This window comes from Acartia tonsa, chromosome 12, assembly GCF_053477335.1.
Source record: "Acartia tonsa isolate MP-2025a chromosome 12, ASM5347733v1, whole genome shotgun sequence".
Classification (NCBI taxonomy): domain Eukaryota; kingdom Metazoa; phylum Arthropoda; class Copepoda; order Calanoida; family Acartiidae; genus Acartia; species Acartia tonsa.
Genome location: NC_137271.1, coordinates 13,678,522 through 13,706,178, shown reverse-complemented (window position 1 = coordinate 13,706,178; position 27,657 = coordinate 13,678,522). Strand labels below are relative to the sequence as shown.

The 27,657-nt window shown below is 31.2% G+C and overlaps 1 protein-coding gene across 1 annotated transcript in view; it reads right to left on the bottom strand.

Moving 5' to 3' along the window:
* Nucleotides 1-27,657, bottom strand: part of LOC145333023 (integrin alpha-PS1-like) — a 170,749-nt gene that overhangs the window by 38,008 nt on the left and 105,084 nt on the right. The window contains exons 8-23 of the mRNA XM_080178176.1: nucleotides 26,834-26,888; nucleotides 19,532-19,578; nucleotides 19,032-19,153; nucleotides 18,725-18,785; nucleotides 18,463-18,539; nucleotides 17,938-18,021; nucleotides 17,220-17,324; nucleotides 16,744-16,804; nucleotides 9,574-9,718; nucleotides 7,652-7,730; nucleotides 4,933-4,984; nucleotides 4,568-4,615; nucleotides 2,070-2,169; nucleotides 1,635-1,678; nucleotides 1,283-1,366; nucleotides 907-966 (exon numbers count right to left, since the gene is read on the bottom strand). Of these exons, the coding sequence (XP_080034302.1) occupies nucleotides 907-966; nucleotides 1,283-1,366; nucleotides 1,635-1,678; nucleotides 2,070-2,169; nucleotides 4,568-4,615; nucleotides 4,933-4,984; nucleotides 7,652-7,730; nucleotides 9,574-9,718; nucleotides 16,744-16,804; nucleotides 17,220-17,324; nucleotides 17,938-18,021; nucleotides 18,463-18,539; nucleotides 18,725-18,785; nucleotides 19,032-19,153; nucleotides 19,532-19,578; nucleotides 26,834-26,888 (1,224 nt within the window). The remainder of the gene's footprint in view (nucleotides 1-906; nucleotides 967-1,282; nucleotides 1,367-1,634; nucleotides 1,679-2,069; nucleotides 2,170-4,567; nucleotides 4,616-4,932; nucleotides 4,985-7,651; nucleotides 7,731-9,573; nucleotides 9,719-16,743; nucleotides 16,805-17,219; nucleotides 17,325-17,937; nucleotides 18,022-18,462; nucleotides 18,540-18,724; nucleotides 18,786-19,031; nucleotides 19,154-19,531; nucleotides 19,579-26,833; nucleotides 26,889-27,657) is intronic.

The window sequence follows — 27,657 nt, the reverse complement described above, 5'->3', positions numbered from 1 at the left end:
ACCTTTTATAAATTAGTAAATGAGTGGTCACATTTTTATTTGGGGATTAAGGGATTGGTTAATGGAACAACTAAAGTGAAGTAATTATTTATTTCTGAAGTCATTATATTTAACGTGGTAAGGCTTTTTTGTCCGAAGCCAAAGATCTCGGAAGACAATGGCCCTAACCTAGAAGCTGGGGGCGTAGCCACTAGTATAGTATAAGTTGTATAAAATTTAGCTATGTTACTTCATTTATAACTAGCGGCTACGCCCCTAGAGGCCTCTAGTGGCACTTTAAATGTTTTTAAATTTTTTAAATTTAAAATATCCTATTAGAGAAATAATTGGTTTATGTTTCGTTCAAGTCTCTTTTTCGGGAGGGGTAATTTTTTTCCAGGGGCGATTTCTCTTCCCCCAAAATAGTTATAAACCTTCCCGGGACCTATGAGAAGCTACCCTGTTAAGGAAAACCCGATCGGTTCAGCGGTTAGCGAGATCCTTCGGTACCAACACACAGACATCCTGTTACTTTAGTATAAGGATTTTCACTTATTACTTTTCCTCTAATGTTGGCTATTATAAGAATGAGTACAAACTTTTACTGACATTAATTTTTACTTATGAAAAAAGAACATAATCCAGGGAGGAAAGGGACATCGGGCTGTTTATTACACTAGTCCCAAAAGTCTATTGTTAATGTTTTATTATTCGTTGGCTTAACACCCTTTGGGACTCTTTGAATTTTGAATGGTTTGTTCATTAAGTTGTGTGTCCAAACGTTTCATTAATTAATTGTAATCTATAGATGGGGTAATTTTGTTAATGTTTATTGGTGATGTTCATCAATTTATCGGCCCCTGTCTTATTCCTTAAGATCTATGGGAAAAATTGAAACATTATCTTAAAAATGTGAAAAAAATTTACCTGTCCTAAAGAATATTCAACAAGAAATTTGATGGGTGTTCTAATATCTACAGTTCCCTCCTAAAAAAAGATAAATTTATGATGATAGACAGATTTTAGGATTGTACATAAAACAATAGATGAACAGAAGTTAAACAAACGGACAAATATGCGGAAAAGACACACAAACTGGCGAATTGATCAATTTTAAGAAATATAATAAGAGTTATAGACAAACAGACAGTAAAAAAGACAGGCTGCAGGAATTTAATCATATGTGACTAATAATAAACAATAATATATGCAAATGCCTTTTAAAAATGGGCAGATAACTGTTGCTGATTAACCATCTAGCGTAATATATCTATTGGTAGACATATTTGTTATGAAAGTATACCTTAAGATAAACCAATTCTTTGAAGCATCCATCAAGATTGTGTTTTCTGACTTGAACTCGTTTCTCCATTGTATCAGTAATTTCCTAAAAAAAGTTATTAAATTTCATGAAAACTAAACAATTCAAAAATTTACGATTTCGGAAAAATTTAGGCTAGTTAAAATGAAGTTTTATTTTTATTGCTTGATGTTTCTTCCAGACAAATTTAAACCTTTAAGCCATGACTACTTTTGATAAACGCCCTTTTGTCGACAAAAATAAAAAAAAATATCAAGATCTATGCTAAAAATTTATTTTTCTGACCTTTTTAGAAATTTTATTGAACAAATATAAAATATTGAAAGTTACATACCTTAGAGCTTGAATCAAATCTGACTCTTGAAAATTTCCTTCCACCTGTAAGATAAAATATATTTTAAAACATCATAAAAAGAGTGATTCTCATTCATATATTACAGTAACAGGATGTCTATATGTGTGTAAAAAGTATCTCGCTACACTCTGAGCCGAAACGGTTCTACTTTACAGTGCAGCTCCACATGGGTCCTGGAAGATTTATATCTATTTTAAGAGAGGGTTCCTTTACTCCTCAATAGAAATTGCCCCTAGAAATTTTTTTTATACCTACTTTTTCTTTTCAAAACTAAAATTGAATAATGAGGATCGACTTCAGCACTTCCCCCCTTCACTCAAGCCCCCGCCAGTACATATAAATAGTCATTCAATTTGACGTACAAACATATCTTAATCGAATTGTAGCTGCGCTACTAAAAAAACTAAAATTTACCTTTAAAAGTCTCCGCCACAATCTTATACTTGATATTCGTTGTTTCAATATTTGTTGGAAAGTTTCTAATTTGGAAACAAGACTCTAGCTCAAAACAAACCTAAATATAAATTGTTTAAAGTAGTTGTATGTTTGTATGTTTGTATGTCGTGTGTTTCTTAAGAAAGGACTTAAAGCAACCTATTCTTTCAAAAATAATGTTTAAACATTGGAATTTATACACCTGTGTATTAAACAAAGCATTCCCATTAAAGAGGGGGCCTAACTCTCATAATAATCTTTACTTGACTCTACCTGACCTAAAAGAAGCATTGAAACAAATTTCTTTTAATTGAGGAAGGGGTTTCTTTATGGGTGTTGTACTGCCGATTTAAGGAAAATTGCCATAAAACAAGGATGACAACATCCATAAAAGCAAAGCTCTGTAACGTTAAGACAAACGAACATTAACACTTGTATAGTGTCAGAACTGATTAATCAGAATATAAATGTATTAAAGTCGAACAAAACAAAATTGTAAGTAAATCTGCTGAAAAACAGCTTAAATACAGGATATTGTTAAAGGACATATACTTACATTTTTAGGACTTGATTATAGAGATGCTTCGTTTATAACAATGTACTTTGTTATCCAAGGAATCAGTATTTCAAAAATCTGACCAATCAAATAATTTTAACACATAAAAATTTGGCGTTTAAAAAGTTAAAAAACAACATGTTTAAAATGGACGTATGGACTTTCTGGTAACGATTATAGAGTTACTTCACTTTCTAACTCGTACCTAACTCCTATAGGAATCATCATGCAAAGTTTGAAATCGATAGGATAATTCTAACACGCCTAACATTAACGAAAAGAGCTATCCGTTACGTACGGACCTACCCTAATTATAGGAAAGCTTAGCTTTTAAAAATTTCAACCACACCCCTTGTACAAAACATGTACATAAGATACTAAGGATTGGTGTATTAGTGTTAAAGCATTACTAAAAATAAGCTTTTTTGGTATATAATCTATTTAGGAAATATGATTAAAAACAAATATTAACAGGAATCGTATTATAGACAGCTTTCCGCGAATAGTAAAATTGTCTATAATATGATACAATAAAATTCTTTACCCATCTTATAATTTTAAGCAGCATTTTTTATCAAACTTTTTTATAACAATATAATTTCTAATAGTATTTCTTACTATTTAAAGTCAGTTTGAAAGATAAAAATACCAAAGAATCACATATAGAGAAGATGCACTTATAATTGTTTTAAAACTTTTTGCTAACCCCTAAAAATATAACTTGCATTGTATAAACCCTACCGAATGTTCTTGAATATGTCCTAGAAGGGTGCCAAATTTATTGCAAACAATAGCAGACAACCAACCATACCAAAATAACTTTACATATACTGTCTAAATTGGCCCAAAGTTGTGTGTTATTTATTGTGACTATTTGTCTTTAGGATCACCATTAACGATACAGGGTTTGGACAATAGATTATAATTATTTATTGCATCGTATTATAGACAGCTTTCCGCGGAAATTGAAATGCAAAATTTTAAGATTAAAACCATTTTGTTAGCCCTGAGGGACTGAAGTCCCGGTCTAACAAAACTGGTATTAATTTTATGAATTTTATTTTAATATTCAAGGAAAATTGTCTGTAATTTTTATTTTTTTTCAATATGGCTGCGAACTGGTTCTAATCCAGCGGATATTAATCAAAACCTGGTGCCATACTGGAAATTATATTTTTCAACAACTACAACAGGAGTAATTTTGTTTAGAATAAATGGAGGGGACATTATTTTTTAGTCCATTGTTCTATCCCTTTATCCCTACTTCCCTCAGATTATTTATGCCTTTGGTAGTTGGTGAATATTAGGAGAAAGAAAATATTTGTGATAATTTAGAGGCCATTGTCTTCTCCCCCCTTCCCAGTAAAATTACAAATAATAAAGATGATTTATTTATGTCTTGTGCTTGAAAAGGACACTCCCTGAGATATTATAAGACAGACAAACACAAAAACTGCCTATTATTTATATTCTTATTGTTTATTACTTTTACCAAATATTAAATACTAACAGGAAGCTTCTAAAAGAAGCATAAGACTATGAAAACATCTGTTTTAGAGGTCTTAAATAACAATAAATATAGAATATATGTGAATATTATGACAAGATAAAATTGTGGTCCATTTAGGTTGCTAACATGTTTATGCTAACTCATTTATTGGTTAGTTCTCTCATCCAGTAGGAGGGGAGGGAATTGGGTATAGGAGATGGATGGGATTATTTTAGCCCGCTGCGAGTTTTACTTTATTAGAGAACATGAAGATCTAGTGTAAAACATCCAAGTAATAATATATTCATTTAATTAACCAGCAGACGGACACAGCTATTTAATTCAATATTTATAAACATGACGTAAAAATCTAAAATTTTCAAACTTAACAAAACTCCCTCCTTTTTTTATGCGATTCTGACAAAATTTTACCTCTGATGAAGTAGGGTCCATATCACAGCCAGGGTTTGCTGGATTTATCTAAAAATTATTTAATTTAAAAATTATATAATATTTTAATAATCATTTAAACTAAACTTTGACATAAACGCAAAAGGGATAAGCAAATAGCGGATGAATTGGTAAACATCCCCAATGATGATACATAAAATTTCCGTTCTATAGATTACTTAATGAACCAACCAATCAAATTAAAGTCCCCAAAGTTGTCAAGCCAACGAGCAAAAAAAGTTTATAATAAATGTTGACGAGAAGGAGACTAGAGGTAACGTAACGAAGCTTTATAGAGAACACCTTTTTTGTTTTTATAACGATAAAAATTATAAAATAAAATTTACCTTAAGATTTTTATTACCAAACCACGTTGTTATATCAATTACTGGCCGAGATCTAAAAAAATAAAATTCTTATAAAAGAAGAAGGCTGGATATCTATCTATCTGATGAGTTTTCTATTGTAGAGCAATAACTCACCCCCCTCCCGTATTTTTTTAAAAAATTAAAAATTTTGGGGTAGTTTTTTCATTTACTAATCCTTACGGGCCCTAACTCTACGGTGGGCTACCCAGTTCTGAAAATAACCTAACCTTACCTGACCTAAAATAATATATAAACAAGGATCCATAAAAGCGAAGCACTGAAACGGTAGGACAAACGGACATTAACACTTATATATTGTCAGAACTAAATAATCAGAATATAAATATATAAGAGTCGAAGCAAAATTCTAAGTAAATTTGTTAGAAAACTGCTTTATTCAGGATGATGTTTATGGACATACCTACATTTTTAGGACTTGATTATAGAGTTGCTTCGCTTATAACATTATACTTTGTTCTCCCAGGAATCAATATACAAAAAATCAGATCAATCGGATGATTTGATCACATAAAAATTTGTTGTTAAAAAAGTAAAAAAATCAACATGTTTAAAACGGACGTACGGACATTTTGGTAATAATTATAGAGTTGCTACGCTTTCTAAATCGTACCTAACTATTAAAGGAATAACCATGCAAAATTTGAAATCGATAGGACAATTCTAACATGCCTAAATTAACGAAAAAAGCTATCCGTTACGGACGTACGGACGGACCGACCCTAATTATAGAAAAGCTTCGCTTTTAAAAAAACGAAAGACTAGAAGATGATTAAAGTCCCTCAAAAGATTATGACGTCATACGATAAAATAACCAATGAGAGGCCAGCATAAATTTTACCATTGGTCAATTACAGTGTATACTGGCCTCTCATTGGCTATTCTATCGTATGACGTCATAATCTGTTGAGGGACTTTAATCATCATCGAAAAACTACCCTCCTCTTATTTTCAATTTATTTTATAATAAGTGCCCAAACTTTTTAACCAATAACTTTAACAAGTATAAATCTTAATTAGGTAGAAAGATGATAAATTAATCGGCCATTGTCCACTCCCTTATCCTACCTAAGTGCACTATTATCGCATAAAATGCAGAAATGTCAAACATAAACATTAAAATAAATATAACATCCTTTTAAAATTTAAAATACTGGGTGATTATTTAAAATTTACATTCCCATATAAACGACCCCTTAAATAGTGGATGTAAATATTCATTTATTTCCCTGGTATCTCATTTATATCCCTGGTATGATTTTAGAAGATTTTTAATTTTTTTTGGAAGATTTTATAATTTTAATTAATTACTAAAAGAAAGAAAAAAGATACCAGAGAAATAAATGAAATTTAAAAACCAAAATTAAACCACATTTTAGCATAAAAAATGAGTTTTTTGTTTAAATGAGAATGATATTCCTGTCCAGTTTTTTGTTTAGGAATGAATATTTCTTACCCTCGTGAATAAATGATGACCTATCGGTCCATCATTTATTCCCTCGGGTAAGAAATATTCATTCCTAAACAAAAAACTGGACAGGAATACCCCATTTTTAGGCAAGGACGTCCAAGCTCTTTTTGAGTGCGGTAAAATGAGGGGTTTTTAAAGTTTTGAGGGGGTATTTTTTTTAATTTAAGGGGGAAAAATGAGGGGTTTCAAAGTTTGAGAGGGGGGGGGGGTAGACAGACACCCCTTGACCCCCATTCTTTGACGTCTATGTTTGTAGGGGTGATTATTATTTTAATTAGGGTCCGTTCGTCAGTCTGTCTATTCTCCATAACGGATAGCTCTATATTATATCCTTAAAAAGTATCCTGACACTCTACAAGTGTTAATGTTCGTTTGCCCAACCGTTTGACTTTAGAGCTTTGCTGTTATGTTTGTTGTCATCCTTGTTATATAGAAGTGATGCTTATCTTAAAGTTTGTGTTATGATTGTATTTCAACAATAAATATAGAAATTCTAAATAAACAATTGTTCATTTTTACCAATGGTAACACAGTGCAGGAACAATTTGTTCACATTATTGGATAGAATATGTACAACTTTTAGAGCGAAAGGGCCTTTTTTCTAATTTATTTTTATTAAAAGATAGCAGTCAGCGGATGATTTTCTATTGTATTAAAATTTCGTCGCTCGTATTATTGTTACTATCTATTATCTACGTTAATGCATGTCGATAATATATCAGCAATGTTAACTTTGATGTAATTGAAGTCGACAGTCGATAATTAATGTGTCATACATGACCACTTGTCAGTAATGCTAACACCCTGTAAGTTTAAAATTAGCATTGTCTCCTTTACTTAAATATCACATAAACTAATGTAGATTTACTTTCTTTTAGATTAAAAATTATTTCAAGTTTAAGATTATACAAATAAACTTAAATATGTGTGAAGTAGTAAATTTTCAACAGCAGAGCTTACTTTATTGGCTTGTCTGTCGGTCTTTTGTTTCCACATGACTTTTTAATTTTATTTCTAAAATGTTTAATTCTCTAAAATAAGTCATGTATGTAAGTCTATAAAATGACGTATTTAGAATCAAATGAACTATAAAATGATTTTTAGAGAACAAATTTTTTGTGTTCTACTTTCAGAAATATGGTATTATCTTATTGCTGCGCTACTTATGGACATTATTGTTTGGAATACAAATAATTGCTAAAATTTTACCTGATTATAACGGCAGCATCGCTTTCAAATGCCCCCACAAGAATATCTGTATGGTTATTCTGGTCTAAGTCGAGTCCACCTAAATAATAGGTAGTTTTGATAATGTCTATTTATCTGTCTTGTTAATCCATCAAGTCAAATAGTATTTTGATCCAAATCGAGTCTCCCTCTATCTCTCTCTACCTTTCTTTCTTTCTCAATCTATCTTTCTATCTTCCCCTCCCTTTATCTCTTTATTTTCTTTCTCTAATTTGTTTTATTCCTTTCCTCCCTTCCTCTCTATTTCTCTTTAGATCTCTCTCTCTCTCACTCTGTCCCCTCATTATCTCTATCCCCTCTCTACACAGTGGGATCTTTTGCCAAAAAACGGGACATTAAGGGTAGACAAAAGTAAACATCAATAAAAAAGCTTGTATTTGACGAAATGATGTAATTTCTTTTGCTTTAACTCAAAAATAACATAAATTTTGCTCCTGTTAACGTCTAATGTGCATTTGGTAAGTACGTCTGGCGGTTTTGGAGGAGCGAAGCTACCCTATTTTTAAAAAATCTATAAACCTTCATAACTTTAGTTAGGATAGGAATATTTTAACAAAATAAACGTCTATGTAAATATTTCTTCAATGCAAACAATGTTTGTGAACATGAATATAGCGTCAGGTGCACCCATTTCGAGTCCCGGCATTTTTAGGTAGGTCCAGTATAAGTAAAATAGGACACTAATAAGGCATGTTTTCTAATGTTTTTTTTACAGATATAAACAACAATAACATAATTTTCAAAACACTTTTGATTTTGTGTTAATACCTTTATTCTAAGTCTAGCTATCTTCATTTAAAGTTTGTATAAGAATATAAACATAATTGCTTATATTATATTCTCTCTCAAACGTATATTTCTCTATCTCTCTCAGACGCATATATAATGTTTTTGCAATATTATAATTAATCCCTTAATTTGAATTTCTGCTGAACCAAAACCAGTTAGAAATACAATTTTTTTCAGAACACATGAAATTTAGCAAATTTAATTGCTAAAATAAAAGTATTTATAAGTCATCTTTTTTTAAGGACTCCTTGTTCCCTTAAATGTCCATTAAAACCGCGAGAACGGCAAAAATCGTTAAAAATCACACCTACGGCGGCAAATAACGGCGAAACGGTTGGCCGGAGGCAAATAATGCCTAAGTAAAGAAAGTTCCGCCTCAAAAAGTTAGAAAACATTGCAGAGATGACTTTGGGCTCTAAAATGACTCCTTCCCCCTCTAACGAGGAAAAATTTCAAATTAACAAGAACAAAATTGTTCAAACCATGCAATGTAAAATGCTCAATTACTCAAAAACGGCCGGGAGGCCCCAGGTTATGAAAACTGTTTTAAACACAATACATGTTGCATATTAATATTATCATTGCAAAACCCGGGGCATCCTGGCCGTTTTTGGGTAAACTGGAGAAAACTGATTTTTTGGGATTAAAAATCTTAATATTTTTGGTGAAATTTTCTCACAAAATGTCAATTTACACCACCAAAAAAATATTTTTTAAAAATTTTTCTTTAATCAGACATTGGTACAGGTATCTGAAAAGTACCTCAATCAAAAATTATTTTCATAAGATGAACATAAATGTATTTTTTGTTGCTTTGAAAAAATTGTGTAAAAAAATCTGGAAAATCATCAAAACTGAAAAGAAATTTTTCACTACCTTTTTTAAAAATGGCATAAATCCGCCAAAAATGAATATTTTTTTAAAATTTCTTTTCTAGCTGTCTACATACAGCCATTATTAATTCCTAGGATAGATAAAAGTCAATTCTAAATTTTTTGGATGTCCCACTGGATCCCACTGTGCTCTATCTAAATCTCTCTTTTTATCTTTGTATACATCCAAAACTATCTATCTTCCTTTCTATTCATCCATACCTGAAAGTGAGTAGCCAAATGACTTGAGCTGAACGCCCGGCAGCTGCGAGGCCTTAATGATCTGGGCAGGACTGCTGGATAGACCGCCAGATCCGCCGTGATACAGGTAAACGGCCCCACCCTCATCCTCATAAGGGGCGCCTATTGGTTGTAAGTTAGTTACACATTTTTATGTAAATTATTGCTATTTTATTTTTTAAAATTTTTGAAAGTTTTTTTCGACTGCTACTACAGAGCTGGATTTTTAAATCATTTCAATGGTGCGCCAAATCAGGGTGAGCCAACTTTCCACCAATGAGAACACAGCATTTTACGAAATGCCGCGCTGTGATTGGCTGAAATTCGGCGCACCCCGATTTGGCGCACCATTGAAATGATTTAAAGATTCAGCTCTGATATACATCGGATTTTTTTGTGTGAAAAATTTCTTAAAATAATTTAACGATACGTTTACATGACCCTAATGGATGAAAAACTGATACACATCTTCAATACAAAGATGAAAAGTATAATTACCCATTTGTAGATTGAAATTTTTGAACAAACAAATCAAAATTAACTAAAAGTATCAAAAGTTTAGAAGCTAACTAATAAGATAATATAATATGACTGAAACTTTGGGTACCATTAAGTTTATTTTCAGCCCATTCTTCTCTCCCTCCCTGCTATGGATGGACATTTTAAGATGAACAATAATTCACAAATAACAAATCCTTTGATTATTTGTTGTTGAGATTTTTTTACTACACATTTAACAATTGTTAGGTGAATTTTTACAGCGCGTCATAATAGATTTGGATAATTTAGAGGGCATAAATTTTTTTGAGGAGGGGATTTATATCCACGACAGATTGCTTTCTGTAAAACTAATTGCTGTCATATTAGCTGCTAGGCCACTAGAAGCCTCTAGGGGCACTTGAAATAGGAGGGAAGGGGCAGAAATGGATAAAACCTCAATTTTAATTTTAAATAATAGAAAATGTTAAAATAAAAAAAATATGGGGGGAAATTTTTTTTCAGGGGTGATTACTCTTGAATGGATTAGGTTCCCTCACTATAAATAGTTTTAATCCTTCTCTGGACATATACGAAGCTTTACTGTAAAGGAGAACCATATCGGTCTCCAACAGTTAGCAATATCTTAATTTAATAAAATATGGTAATATAGAAGATATTGGCTTCTAGTAGAATTGATTAAAGAAGATAATAAAAGAGGGAAAAATTAATTTCTATAACTGTATATTGATGTCAACCACTATTACTTTAATTAATGCTATATAGTCGACAAAATTACAATTCATAATGAATTATGGGTGATCAATACATGAAATATTTTCAGAGAGAGAGAGAGAGAGAGAGAAAGAGAGAGGGGACATAGGCAGGGAGTAAGGGAGGGGACAATGAGCAATTAATTCAATATAAGAGTTATCAAAGAAAGGGCATGAAATCCAGTTTAATCCAATAAATTTGTAGGAAATTATAAAGGGATTGTTAATTAAATAATAGATTTCCATAGCGTCATGTAAAGTGAAATCACAACTTGTTTTTGATGAAATATATTGAGGTCTTTTGGTGTGATTTTTATATTAAAAAATTATTGGACACGGCCAGCTGCTAGCAAGAATATGACTGCCCCTTTTTATTCTGTTTATTTCCCTTGCCCCTTGCCCCCACCTTCCTTCTCCCCGTTTGCTACATTCCAAACTAACACAACGAGTGTTTATTTCCCTTCCCCCCACTTCCCTTATCCCTTCTCCCCGTCTGCAATATTCAAAACAAAAAACGAGTAGCGGCATTCTATGCGCAAGTCCCCAAACTCAGTCAGAAACTGCTAAATTCTTGCACATTCCCTTTAAGCCAGTCCCCAAAGTCTGAGACTCCTAAAAAATGAATATTCGATCCATTGTCCCCTCCCTTACTCCCTGGGACATAGGGATGTTTATAACACTAGTCCCAAATGTTTTATAGTAACGTGTTCTTATTCGTTAACTTAACAACTTTGAGGACTTTAGGGAATTTTTATTGGTTGATTTATTAATTTGAGTGTTCAAACGTTTCAACCACTAATTTTAATCTACAGACGTGGTAATTTAGTGTATCATCATTATGGACGAACATCAGTTTATGGACGAACCCTGACAGCAGTACTCTATGTAACTATCATATCTTTCTATTATCATATGTAGGGTTCAAAGAAATATGTTTATACAATTAAGACAATATCATACACTAACAAAATAGCCAATTTTCCTTTGAATTCTGTGATTTTTTCAGTTTGTAGAACAGCAAAGTATTTGTATATTTGAAACTGTAATTAACAAAGAATTATATTTTTTTAGTAACCCTTTTTTAAATGGTGGAACAAAAGAAGGATATAAATTTGCTAAATTAAAACACTTTTTTGCAGGGTTTTCCCAACACCAAGTTTAAAAGACATCGTTTAACGCGCGACAAAGAAATAAAAAGTCAGCTGCAAAAATCATAAAAAATGGGGGATGTGAAAAAACAACAAATAATAGAACAAGACAGACAAAATTTATTATTAATTTATTTATCGCATCGTATTATTGACAGCTTTCCGCAGAAATTGAATTAAAAATTGTAAAATTACTACTAGGTTTGTTAGCCACGAGGGGCCAGAGTTAATTTTATGATTTTATTGCCATTTTCGTAAAATGTAATACGATGCTATACATGTTTTTTTTCAGTACGGCTGAAAACCGGTTTAAATCCAGCAGGTTTTAATCGCGAAAGATAAAGCTCAGTTCCGTGAATTTTCAGAGAACTTTAGATTAAGCAACAAAGCATATTAATTGGCAGGTGTCACTCAAACCTTTGAAACCCAATCCTTTTTTCCATAAATAAAATCTTAAAGAAAGGCCAAATTATCCTGTTTACTATCAAAGAAGATAAAGTATAGAATAGAATCCAGGTAGAAGATTCTGCCTGGCTAGCCTGAAGTAAAATTGGAACTTTTGAAAGACCAAAACGGCTACAAGGCTGTTAGTAAATAACATGATTTCAGTAATTATTCAGAAAAAATATTCAAAATAAATTTCTTTTCCAATGATTTACTAAAAGCCATGTAGCCAAGAATTCCCTATTCACAATGGATTAAAAATAAATTTAATGTGCATATTAAGCCTTAAAAAAATAATTATGTAAGAAAATTTACAACAAAATATTGGTCTCAGTATTTATATTATAAAACTAGGTTGCGCTCTTATGTTTCTTATATTAGATGTTGATACAAATTAAACTTTTCTAGTTTTGTCCAACTAGTCATTGTGATTTGTACTTTATCATTATTGTCTTTACTGCGCAAGTCAAAGATTCCTTCAAATTTCCCAGAAATATTTAGGGTTTTCATTTCTATTCCTCCTTATTCTATGTTTACTATTCAGATTAACTGTCCTTTCTTTCATTTTTGTATGAAATAAATTTTACATTGAGAAAAAATATGTAAATTTTATTACTTGATAACAACCCAACTTTCTCTATAGCTTTGTATCAATGGATTTATTATTACTTGGATATTACACCAGATTATTATGTACTCTAATAAAGTGAAACTTGTAGCTGGCTAAAATAACTCAATCCCCTCACTCTTAATGGATGAACGAACTGATCAATAAATGATGTCCATGTAAGCAAACTAATTTGCCGACAAGATTTTCTGTCATAATATCCACGTAAATTCTATATCCAATTTAAAATCTATCTGTCTGTCTGTCTATCTGTGTGTCCATCCATCTGTATGTTTGTTAGTCTGTAACGGCCAGCATTCAAAACACAATACACCACAAAAAGTTAACTTCAAACAGAATTCTTAATAATTTCCCATTTGTTGAAAGTCTACCAGTTGAAAATGTACAATTATGTCCAACATAAAGCTTATGATAAGAAAAAGAACAGTAAAATGTAATGCAATAATAATTGTTCAATATTTAGTAAATATAATAAATAGGTAAGTTTAGTTAAAGCAAAACTTTTAGAACACATATTCGTATGTATGTCTGAGAGTTTAATTTGAAAGACATTTTGTGTGATAGTCAGTTATTGAATATCTTTGTTATTAAACAACGATGATAACATACAATAGAAGCGCAGCTGCGTAAATTTCTAAGCTAAACATTATGGTAAACACTAAATGATACAGGAAAAAAAGAGAAAAAAGGAAGAAAAAAGGGAGGGTGCCAATAACGGTGGACAAGAAATAACAATTATAGAGTAGCTTTACTACTAATAAAGGGGGTTATATCAAACCACTTGGGAAAATAAATATAATTTTCAATTCAAAATATGTCATACAAACATACAACATAAAAAAGCCCATAAAATTATTGTCAAAAATGTTAAAAGATATGTTTATACAATACAGACAATATCAGCAAATATTTTAGATAATTTTGAAAGGAACACTTTTTGTGATATATTGAAAAAAATAGATTTAGCTATAAGTCTTTACTCTGCAATTCTTCTTATTTTCATTGGATGCGGGTTTTGATTTTTTTTAGAAAACACAACCCCCTTAAAAATAGCTTTAAACCTGCCTGGGATTAAACTAAACTTTCCTGGAAATTTGAACTGTGTTTTTGAAGGAGGTGGAAGGGAGCAAAAAATAACTTAAAACTTCCATATGACTTAAAATCAAAATTAGGTAGCCTAAATCTATCCATGGAACTATGAAAAGCTTCTCTAAAACGGAGAACTAAAACGGTTCTTTAATATGTGATATCTTAACGGACAAACAAAAAAAACTCGCTACATTTTGTGATAAGATTAAATTTTAGCAAGGCAGGGCAGCCGCGCGTCAGCCGCCTGTAAGCCTTTTAAAAAATAGTTGGAATAAAAGTTTAAACCTGACCCAAATATGGAAAATCCCCCTCTTCCAAAAAAATTTAAATTATCCGAATGGGTTTCAATTGGAGGCTAACGCGCGGCTGCCGAGCCCTGCAGTTTATGAACACTAAAAATATTTGAACTCTAAGGTATAAAAAAGTAAACTATTGTTGACCGATCAAACTTTATATGCTTTTAGCCACGGGGGTTACTGGCGTTAAAGAGGTTGGGGATATTGTACTATAAATCATAATGGTACCCAAAGTTAAAAAGTTTGGATACTTTTATTGCTTTTTGATTTGAGGTTCAAATTATAATTGTACAAACAAAGTCTTCACCAATATTTTAAAGGTCAAAAAGGTAGTTTTGTTTAATCATAATTATTGCTAAATAAATCAATTTAACGCCCATTGTCGTATCCCTTAAAATCCTAGTGAAACTGACTATTTTATTTGTAAACTTGAAGACTTAGCGTGAAGGGTGTTACATCCTCTTGTTGTAATGACGTTAATGGAACCACACTACGTCTTACAAAAGATATTATTATCTACATTTTAAATAGGGGAAAGGCCTTTCCCTAGCGACTTTACAGCCTCAACTAACTTTGATTTTAAATTTTAGAACTAACAGAAAAAGGTTTTGTCATTAAGCGTAAGTTGGATATAATTAATTATCAATATTAGAAAGGGACAGAAGATTGTTCATCTGAAGTAGAACTATTTTACCCAAGTCAAAATTTTAAAATAGTTCAATATTCCAAAGAAAACAATATTTGATTTGCATAAAGTTTAAGTAAATTTGGGGTAAACCACTTTATCTTAAGATGAATGTTGATACACCCTTTTTGGACTGTTTACTATAAATTTCACGCGCCTTACAAACTAGCAGCAGTAGTATAGTAGAATAGTTATAACACTTTTTTATTCTATAAGAAGATACAGTGCATGTAGAGAAGAACCATACCGGCTCAGTGGTTAGCGAAACACATAGACAGCCAGACATACTGTTACTTTTACATAAGTACTGAACTAGGCTTAGATTTAGCCTATTCAACATTATATTATTTTTACCTTTAATCTTTCAGTAAAATTTATCTCTCATTTACTGTAATTATATCCCTGAATTTAAAAAAAGCAAATAGCTTTAAAATAGAAAGCCTTTCTAATAGCCAATTGTTTTTCCACAACTGAATCATCTCCTAACAATTTGGGTGTTCCCATAAACTGAATTCTTTTATTACCTACATATCTACGAAAGAACAGTGTCAAATAATTTTAATCTGTGGAGGGTTAATTTTGTTGGCGCCTAAACCCTGTTACCCCCATCCCCTCTCACATTATTTAAAATAAGTTGAAAATGATTGTTTATAAGTTTGCGTCAGGTTAGGTAAGGTTATATTGGGTACTATGAAGCCCCGCAGGGTTAGGACACCACAGGTATAGATAGATAGAATTATAGGCCCCTCAGTTTTATTCCCCCTCGCAAGGGTAAGGCACAGGAAAAAATCTGCTCCCCCAAACCTTATTTTTAAATTAAAGGGAGGGTGGTTATAGTCCATTATCTTATCCCTTAATATCCATGGACTTGCAGAGTAGCTACTAAAATATGCTGTACATAAAAAAATGCTAAAGTGAAGAAACACTTTTAGTGCAATTTAAACTAAGTTTAGCGTGGGCGGATTGAAAACAAGAAATTCAAGACCAAGCCTAGAAAAGTCATCAGGAAAAAAAGTAGGGATAAGACAATGGTTGATGAATTACTTAAAGCATATGTATAAGATTCTGACTTTTGCAGCATAGTTTTTAGTAACCCACCGACAAGTTCTAACACTTATTTGTGATAGAAGTCTTTAACTTAAACAGGACCAAAAAGTTTTATAATTTCAACACGTTCCTCAATTCTTGGGGTTCAAATCTTTTTATCAAATTATGTACCATTATCGATTATGTTAGAAATTTTATTTGATCTTGATTCGTTTTGACAAAATTGACAATGTCTGAAATTCTTGTCCAGTAATTTCAATTTACAGGCCGGGTAACTTTATTTATCATGATTATATTTAACGTCCATTGCCCTTCTCTAAAATATCTACTTATGAAAATAGTTAATTGCCTAAAGAAAAAACGATTTTTACATTTAAACCTAATATTTATAAAACACAAATCACAGAGTTAAAAAGTTTTATTTATGTTTGTCTGTCTGCCAAGATTAAAGATACTAGAATATCTTTAACTGGAAAAGTAAGCCTTATAGAACACATGCTGCCATAAAACAAGAAAGTATAAATGCAAAATAGCGCCGTATAAAAAAATGTGTAAACTTTCCTATGACAATATCTTCAAAACCATCCGAGTTGACATCACCAGCAGAAGAGATGGAAAAGCCAAACCTAAAAAGTAAAAGAGTCATGTCGTGTTACATGTAGCTTATTTTGATCTGGTTAGCTTGTGCATATGAAGGAAGGCAAATACATTTCCAGTATGGCTTCAAAACCGATTCTCAACCTTATTAAAAATCAATTGTAATTTTCAACAAATATTAAATTAAAAATCATAAATTAAGACCAGCTTGGTTAGCCCTGAGGAGCCAAAAACCCCGCGGGACTAACGAAAAAGTATGGAGAAATCATCTGTTTTGTCCAAATTAGTCTGTAAATTTAATGAAAATTGTTCTAAAATCATAGAAGAGTTAAAAAAATAAGATTTGGTAGATTTTTAATATTAGAAGATTTTTTTTATAAAAATATATTTGATGATTAGGCTACATAGGCCTTCCAGACAACTAGCGGTCAATAAATAATATACCTGGATTCAGGTTTTCCAGCCACCAGCTTTAGAGGAGGCATCTGTGGATCCAGTCCTCTACGGCCTCCAGAATTCTGGTAGAAGTACACTGCCCCTCCATAATCCCTGAAACAGTTAATATATTCTGATATAAAAGTAACAGGATGTCTATCTTTCAAACTGCGGAACCAATGTAATACTCGTTTACATTAATCTTCTTATAGGTCAATGGAAGATTTATAAATATCTTGGAGGAGAATTTATCCATCCTCCAAAAATAAACGCCCCATCCCACCAATTTTTTTTTCTTTTTAAAACTAAAATTGATAGTGGATGGTTTCATATAAAAAATATAGCATAATCAATGAATATAATTAAACATGAATTAAATGATAGATAGATATACAAACAAAACAGATAGATGGATTGATAAATAGATAGATTTTTTATCAATCATTTTAAATAAAGTAGTACAGCTTTTCTGACTGAAGCTTAAGATAACAATAACCACTAACCTATTAAGCTTTACAAAGGTCCTGGTATGGTTTTAGGCTATTTAGATCTTGGGGAGATTGGGCCATTTTCCATCCCTATTGAAAACAGAGCCCCTAGAGGCTAGTGACGTTTCCGCTAGTAGTAATAAATTGAAACAATCAATTAATACATATAAAGATGAATACGTATGTATAGAGAGATCTATAAAAAAAACTCCAGATAGATAGACACGAAAAAGACTTACTTAGAATGATAGAATGGAGCCCCCACTAAAAGATCAGAATATCCATCGTTGTTTACATCTGCACTGGCTAGTGTGTACCCAAAACTAAAATAAAAGAGGATTTGTTAGTAATATAATTTTTCTATCTATAATACATAGTAAGATGTCTATTTGTCTGTCTGAAGCTAGAGATCTTGCTAACCACTTGTCCAATATGGTTCTCCTATAAAGTGAAGCTTTGTATAGGTAATGGGAAAATAAAACTCTTTGGGTGAAGGTATGGTGTCATCAAGAGAAAAAACTAAAATTTTTCTTACTTTTCCTTATTCAGGCTAAACTGAAAAGTGGGTGGGAATTTGATATAGAACCCTCCACCTTCAACTTCAAGTGTCAAGAGTTCTCTGGGGTCGTAGCTGCTAGTTTATTGTGTAAAGCAGTAATGTTTATTTTTTGCCTGAAGCTTCAAATTTTAAAAACTAATGAACTGATTGCGTTCTCCTTTTTAAGAAATCTTAACATAAGTCCCTGGAAGTTTTTAAACTATACCTGGAAGCAAAAGTATCTCCAGAAAGAACCAGCTGGACGCTCAGCAACTCAGAGTGACATTTCACAAAAATGATCACCTAAAATTTTGAATTTATTTTTAGTACATTTTCAATAGTAGAACAGAATAACCATAATAACATTATGTAAATTACGAATTTGAACACAACACAACACTTCTTACTAATGGTAGAATTGTTAGGGAAAAATAGTCTTTCTCGTGTAGACGTTGAAACTAGATAAATAAAGAATGGAGAATATGTACCTGTCCGGTGGAATTAGCCCTCGGGGCTCCGGCTGCATAGCTTAGATATTCGCCACAGCTCCTAAATTAATAGCTTTTTTATTTATCTATTTATCATTTAATCTATTTTTCTATCAATCCATCTGCCCCAATCCAATCTATTCATTCTGAAAAATTATTCATAGCATCGTATTAATGAAAATTTTTCTCTAATATCAAAAATCATTAATTTTTTAAAATTAGTATGTCTATCTATATATCCATCTTTTATCTATTTATCTAACAGACAACGTTCTGCAACCTTTGCCTGTGAGTCCTAACTACTAACCTGGCGGGGGGTAGAAAATTTCCAGCCGCCACCGACATGCCCAGGTAGGAATATTTATCCACTGGGGAGTTCTGGGGGGTGATGGGGGAGTGGTAGTGACTGTTGTCACGGAATAGGAAATCCTAAAAAAAATATGTAGAAAAATTCTTATATAAAAGTAACAGGATGTCTTTGAGTCTATCTGTCAGTGTGTAATGAAGGATCTAGCTAACCGTCAGGACTGATATGGATCTCCTTTAAAATGAAGCTTTTCAAGGGTCCTGGAAAGCTTTCTAACTATTTTTGGGTGAGGGTACCTCTACACTCCCAGGATAATTCTCCAATATAAAAAATACCCCCACTCCCAAAAAAGTGTTCTTAATTTCATTTTAAAACAAAATATTTACACTTTAAAATTTAAAACCGAGAATTATTGTTGTCCTTAGCTTTGGTGACAGACGGGTGATCGGACAAAGTTAGTTATAGAGTAGCTAATCTAATAAAACAAAAGTTAAACTTACGTCTGAAGTAGATAAGGCAAAAATTGTTCCTCTCCACGTATAGGGACCTAAAAAATATTTATTCTTAACAAATTTAGCAAACAATTGAAATAACTATTGATTATCAAAACAAGGAAGACGCTAATCATAAAAGCAATGCTCAACAAGGGAGACAAAAGACCAAAAGACTATAAAAAATATCGAATATCAAGATGTCTTATTGTTATAGAAATTACCATAGATGTTTAGTAAGGTAATTAGCTTTGATTGTTCATTGGGATCTGAACCACTGAATCCATGCATTCTACATTTTAGGGGGGCTTTAAAGAGGCCCTTGAATGGTTTAAGGCTATTTTAGTTTTAAATTCAAGGTTTTGGATGGTTTTAAGCAGTTTACCTGCTCTTGCTTCCGCTAGAGGCGCAGTCGTTAGTCATAATAAGATTAAGTTAGGGAGAAAAAACTGCGATTACTATAGTTTTCAATCTTCCTTTTTCTAAATAATTATAAGCTACCAAAGGCAAATAAATGATTGATTAACTCTAGGGACGTACAAGGAGGGGAGGTAAAATGAAGGTGTTTTAAGGATTAAGGGGGATGATCTAATGAATTTTTAAAATTTTCAGGGGGTAACATGAGGGGACACAAAGTTTATAGGTGTAAACATCCCTTTGCCCCTATCTTTGAACGTCTAGGATTAACTCATCGTCCATTGTTCTCTCCCTGTCATAATCTGTTGTATGGGAAACAATGTGAAATATGTATCATATGTTTTTACAATAAACACAATATTATATATCAGCTAATATTATTAGAATGAATTTATCATTACTTGGATCTTACACAAGAAGATCATGTACTCTAAGAAACTGAATCTTGTAGCAGGCTAAAATAACAGACTTGCCAATACTCTCCCCTCTATATACAAACTGACCAATAAATGATATCAATATTAAAGTCCTAAATTGGCGACAATTTTTTCTCTGTCCTAATATCCACGTATTTTCTACATCCATTAGTAGAAGGCAGAGGGTAGGGGCGAGAAAGAATACTTATACGGACCAAGCTTTTAATGCTTTTAATGTCGAAAAGATATGTAAATTTTTTTTGAGTTATTGTATGCATACCCCGATGGTATTTGTCCTTTAATTAAAATAGACAGATAGACCAACCAAATGACAAATACGTTGTTGAATAGATTGAAAATATACACGCATTTTAAAAGTGAATATAATTAAGAGAAAAAGTCCAATTTTTTACATTTTCCTATTTCTGTACCTTATAGTTAGGGAAGGGACATACATTGATCTGTAAATTATACTTGTACCCAAAGCTTCATTCGTTGGTTCAAAAGCTTTATATTTTTAATTCTTGATTTGATGGTTTAAACTAGAGTTGTACAAACTTCTCTACCAATAATTTTATTTTACAAAAGGGGTAATTTTGTTTATCATTATTATGGATGTACATCAATTTATTGTCTTATCCCTTAATATCTCTGTGTTAGGTTGCTACCATGGAACTCATTTATTGGTCAGTTCGTTCAACCAGTAGGAGGGGAGGGGATTGTGTAAAGCGGGTAGCTATGTCTTATTAGAGAACATGAAAATCTAGTGTCATATCCAAATAATAATATATCCATTGTATCTCGCGTATAAATGCGTTTTAGGAAGTATAGAGAGGAAGAATAATCTATATTCCATGGTACTATCCCCACATTTTTGCATATAATAGTTTTCTTTATATTCATGATTAAATGTTAAACTAGGTTACTTTATCATAATAACAAAAGTGCTCACATAAAAATGTTAATTCTTAAATTAGACAATAATAAATAATTAACCTGAATTAAATCTTATTAATCTTTAATATCGGCCAATTAATAAGGATGATTTAATCAATAAGCTGGCTACTCTACTTGTAGAAAAATACTCTTTTGCTGTTATTATTAAGTTTTATTTGGTTGTTTTGATGTCACTGTGATCAGATTTACATTGACCCCTTTGAACCTAAGGAACTTGGTATATTGCATAGACTAATAATTTCCTAGATTTTTCAATAAAAAGTAAAGGTATTTTTTATCATTTTATCAGCGTAAATACTAAATAATGAGTGTGCAAAAACATTTATAATTGGTATATTGTTAATTTAAGTAATTTAAGCATGAGCTATATATAAATCTGCCCAGAGGGCGTCTACCCTTTCCCGATTTTGTATTGGGTATTTGAAATCATCTAATAGCGGCGGAAATATAAACACTGCCGAGAACCTAAAAAAAGAAACAGCAGTTTGCTAGCAGACAAAAAATGTCTCCAGCATTTGGGACGTAAATTTAAACATGTTCATATGTCTGATCTGCAAATTTATTAAAATATTTTGTCTAAGATTGCAATATACGGATTGGTCATGCATGAAATGCCTGATAATTAGGCCTTCCTCATGGCTTAGTATCAACTATAAAATCCTACAAAAATTTAATTTTTGAAAAGTTTTGTAAGAATAGATATAGAATATACGTTTATTTTATTACAGGGGAAAAATGGTCGTCAATTTAGGTTGCTAACGTGGACATCAATTAATGGCCAGTGGGTGGGGGAGGGGATAATGTAAAGGGGATGGATTGGGGGATCGTTATTTTAGCCAGCTACAAGTTTTACTTCATTAGAGTATATGATAATCTGGTGTAGGATTAAAGAAACAAATCCATTTTTGTAAGCTGGAATTTTACAACATTTTCCTGATTTTAATGATATGAATATAATTCTAAGAACAATAAGACAATAAGAATGAGAATCTTGGATATTAAGTAATTTTACAATAAATCTTTAGTATAGATGTACAACCGGACACCTACCTGGATCCCCCTGTTATATATTTCGTCTGCTAACAAATTTATTTCTGCTTTCTTGTAGCGACTTGGCTGTGTGAATATTCCCGACGCTATTCGTTGATTTTCAAAGACCCAATTGAAAGTCGGCACAGGGTCCTTCCCCCTGTAGTGTTTTAAACTAATGATTTTACGACAGTTTATCTTCAAATTTTGGTTGCAAATAAATAAGAGCTCTTACTCAGCCATCTAGCATGGAGGTCTGTTTATAAGATATTCACATACATACATGCGAAAACATTGAAAAACATTTTACATTAAATATCAACAATTCAATAGTTATATCAATTAAAATAGAAAAGAGAGAGAGAGAGAGAGAGAGAGAGAGAGAGAGAGAGAAAAAAAGATAGAGAGAGAGAGAGAGAGAGATAGAGAGAAGAGGATAAATGAAGATTTAAATCATTGAACAAGGATATGTAAGTACATATGTAAGAAACACAGGAAGCAATAATATTGTTTCAATTTTTGTAGTCAGTAATTGTCAAATTATTAAAGAATATAACTCTCTGCAGATTGTTCGTTTGATTCTATTTATGCATATTTTTATATAAATAGATCATTAAAGTAATATATATAGAGTGATAAATAGCTATGAAACCATTTTCCCTAATCAAAGACCCCTGACGCTGCAGAAGGTTGTTTATAAATAGAAATTTTGCTTTCTCACTTAGCTGCCAGAAAGCTCATAAGCTGTCATTGGAATAAGATTTGTAGGAACTTTACTGATTAATAAAAACCACCGTATATTTTGGTATAAGGATTTGGGAGACCTTTATTATTAATTAAAGTCATGTGACCTAATGTACAAGAGTTAATACAATTAAATCAAAAGATTTTAGTGTAAAACTATTTGTAAATAAGAGTATAAGAATAAGATATTGTTATCAACGACAAAAAATAAATGTTTTGCCTAGTTTTTGTAAAAGTTTAGAGCATATTTATCATTTAAAATCAATGCTATCTTTTCAAAAGTGTTTCCATTAATTTGATTGAGCTTTGTAAGCAAAACCTGTATTTTATTATTTGTACTGTGTAATTTTATTTGAATATTTAATTCAAAGATAGCAATTTTTTTTTAAAATAACCTAAGATGAATGTCGGAATTTTCTTATTAAACATAATAATGTATATATAATTAGAATAGTAAGACCTTGAAAATGAGCAAAAAATTATTATATGATAATTATCAGTAAATCTAACAGAATTTAAACGTAATTATTAAAAAGCTAGCTTCAAAAAATAATAATACATTTTTATTCAAATACTATAGTACATTCTGACAAGGATGATGATATCAAGTTTAGCAACATTTAACAAATATGTCTTTCAAAAATCAGTTGATTTATTGCATGAAATATTGAAAATGTATATAGCAATTTACAGATTTTTATGATTTTCAGGAATTTAAAATAATTACATTCATTTGGTAACTGTGAAAGCAGAGTATAGCATGTATAGTGTCATAAATGAGCTACAATTTGAAATAATTTACATTTATTTATTAGGAGGTAAAATCCTTTTATAAAAGGCAAATACAGATTGATTTTAATTACAAGTTTATTGAAAAAAAATTCGGACTGACTGATGGATAGACAAAGTGAATTATAGAGTAGCTTCGCTACTAAATATGATGTATATACAAGGACATGCGCACTGGTTCAGTTCACATTGCTAGGGACAGTTAAACTATTTAGGAAAGTTGTAAGGAAGAAAGTTATCTATCTAGTACTAAGATAAAGATTTAAAAGCCTCCTAAAAAAGAAATATATTTTTAAAAACAAATTAAATCTAGAGTGCTGTTAACATGAACTTTAAAATTGTTATTATAAAAAATAAAAATAATCTCTACTTTCCGAAATAATTGTACTCAAGACAGCTTGTAATGAAATTATTATCCAGATTTTTACGATTTTATAATTTTTTGACAACGCCAAAATTGTTTTTTATACTTTATTAATTTTAAGATATATGCATTATCTATAAAGGACAAACACAAATACATAATAAATTTTATAGTTAGGATATTATTTCTAAAAATGAAAAACCCTGTATAAAACTCAGCCATTTTAGAGTCTAAGCTGTCAAATTTCTTGAGCAATGGGATTGTGTTGGTAGGTCTTTGCGATAGTTCTATATAGTCATGTACCCTTGCTCCCTCTATTCTCTAACTTTATTGTGGAAATGTATTAAAGTAAAATAATAGAAGGGGCATGAGCTATATGTAACTCTGCCCACAGAGCGGGGACTTTGTCCTTTACCTACAAAAGAACAGAAAGCTATTTGCTAGCAGGCGAAAAGGATCTCTACCTTTTGGGAAAGGTAGTTGTCAGGAATATACCTCTATTCTTATAAATGTATTGTAAATGTAGTCGGGCTAACATATTCTTCCTAAGTAAGGAGTAGCTCCGCTACTAGAAAGGGCAAGAGAGAAATAACCATATAGCAAAAACTTTGTCGGACGAACAGATTCACAGAGTAGCTCCGGAACTAGAAAGGGCAAGAGAGGAATAACCATATAGCAAAAACTGATTGAAACTTGGCAAGGGTTGTGGTCTAAACAAACTAGCATTTATCTATCTATCTATCAGTTTATGTATGTATCTATCTATCAGTTTATATATCTATCTATCTATCTGTTTGTATATCATTAATGATCAGTCGATCTATCCATTTTTTATCTTGATTTCTATTTATCTACCTATCTATATATCTATCAATCAATCTATTTATTATTATATCAATCTGTATATTAATCTTTTTAATTCAATATGTTTATCTATCTATATGTATCTATTTGTCCATCTATCCATCTTTTCTATCTGTAAATCAATCTATCTATCAGTCTATCTATCAATCTATCATTATAGTCCTTCTATCCACCTGTCTAAATATCTGCTACGCCCCTAGAGGCCTCTTGCGGCACTTTGAAATAGTTTTTGGTATTTCTTTTCTAGATACGATTTCTCTTTACACTGTAATGGAGAACCATATCGATATAGACAGACACACACACACAGATCCTGCTACTTTTATATCAGGATTAGTCTATCTATATATTAATCTTTTTACTCATTTAAATTAACTTTTTATATTTTCATCTATCTATTAAATATATATACTAGGATATATAAGTTTGAAGGAATTTTAATGTTAGGGGAGATTTGAAATCAAATCTTAAGGATTTTTTTTTATAAAATTCGTTTTTTGTATGATTCTTTATCTAAAAGCGGAAATACAATTTAAGTTAATTAATTTTGACCAATAGGATAGGTGGATTAGAAACTACCTGCGCTCTAATTATGTGAATGATGTACGACACTTAAGCTTCTCCAATCAGAGCGCAGATAGTTTTCAATCCATTAATCACAGATTTCAAAATTAATTAACTTAAATTGTATTTCCGCTTTTAGATAAAGAATTATACAAAAAACGAATTTTATAAAAAAAATCCTTAAAATTTGATGCAGATTTCAAATCTCCCCCTAACATCAAAATTCCTTCCAACTTATATATCCTAATATATACTTCTGACTCTATATGTAACCGTCCATCTATCTAATTTTTATCTTTTCTGTCCATTCAAGACTATCAATAATTTTGTATCGTAATTATGTGTATCTATCTACCTATCTAAATTGGCAAAATACCAGAGTAACATGTTGTGTATTTGTTTGTGGATGACCTGTATGCTTTTTGTCAGAGAATCTTCTAAAGCAAAAACTATCGGACAGATAACTACATATGTTGATAGCCGGCATCTTAAGGGATAAGACAATGCCCGAAAAATTGATGTACATCCCCAATATTTATACACAAAATTATCCCTTCTGTATATTAAAAATAGTGGTTGAAACATTTAAACACTTAACTTAATGAAACAACCAATCAAAATTCATTAGAGTCCCCAAAGTTGTAAAGCCAACGAATAAGAAAACATTATTATAAAACTTTGGGGACTGGTGTAATAAAAAGCCCATTGTCCCCTCTCTCCCTGTGTTGATAGATAGATAGAAAAATAGACATTTATGCCAAAAACAAAGTACTACAAGAATATTAACAATTTAAAACAAGGACAAATATGTTCATTTTAAGTGCAGATATTGTCAATAAATCCCTAATTATGACATTTCCTTACAGGGGAAACAATTAATTCATAAGATATGGACGAAGTGACGTACCTTAAATCAAGAAAAGTCTAGAACTTAAAAGTTTATATTTAAAATTAAACTTTGATTTTTTTGCCCTGTTCTAGTTTTTTTCTTCATTCAATTGTATCTTTCTGCCAAGGATTCTAAAGGATAAGACATTTTTGATAAAATTAAACACTTGCTAGTGTTTTTTCCAGCAATCAATATATATAATCAAAGTTGTTCAGCCAATGGATGTAGGAACAAAAAGTAGACCAAGTCAGACAAAAGTTTCAATAAAAAAATAATACCTGGTGTTCCAATCAGAGCTGTGTCGTCATCCGCTATTATAGCACTTGTACCAGCCTAGATAGATAGATAGATAGATAGATAGATAGATATAGATAGATAGATAGATAGATAGATAGATAGATAGATAGATATATAGATAGGTAGATAGATAGATAGATAGATAGATAGATAGATAGATAGATAGATAGATAGATAGATAGATAGATAGATAGATAGATATATAGATATAGATATATAGATATAAAAATAGATAGATAGATAGACATACAGATAGACAAATAGATAGATAGATATATAGATAATCTAAAGGGAATATTGTTCCTATGTTACTCTCCCATGCAGGCCACCTGGACCTAAAGGAAGCTTTGTATTAAAGATCCCCTGTTAAGATTGATAGAAGCGCAGCTACTCCTTATCTAGGTTATTTCTATGGGCTTCCTAATTTTGACGCAGTGACTCTATAATAGATGTAGAATGTACGTGGATATTAGGGAAAAATTATCGCCAATTTAAGTTGAAAACAAGGACATCATTTATTAGTTAGTCGTTCAACCAGTAAGAGAGAGTGTGTAGTTATTTTAGCCAGCTAAAAGTTTCACTTTTTTAGAGTAATAATAAACCCATTGACTATTTTTATTACACTCTATAAACGTATGAACCTTATGAAAGTTAGCTTGTTAGTGCTGCGCTGCGTATGGATAAATTTCTTCTTGTTATGCAATAACTCATTGAAAAATAAGTAATCACATATCATTAATCATATTATATGTTTATTTAATATATTAATTAGCTACATATGTAGGTTAAATTTCTTAAAATTGTT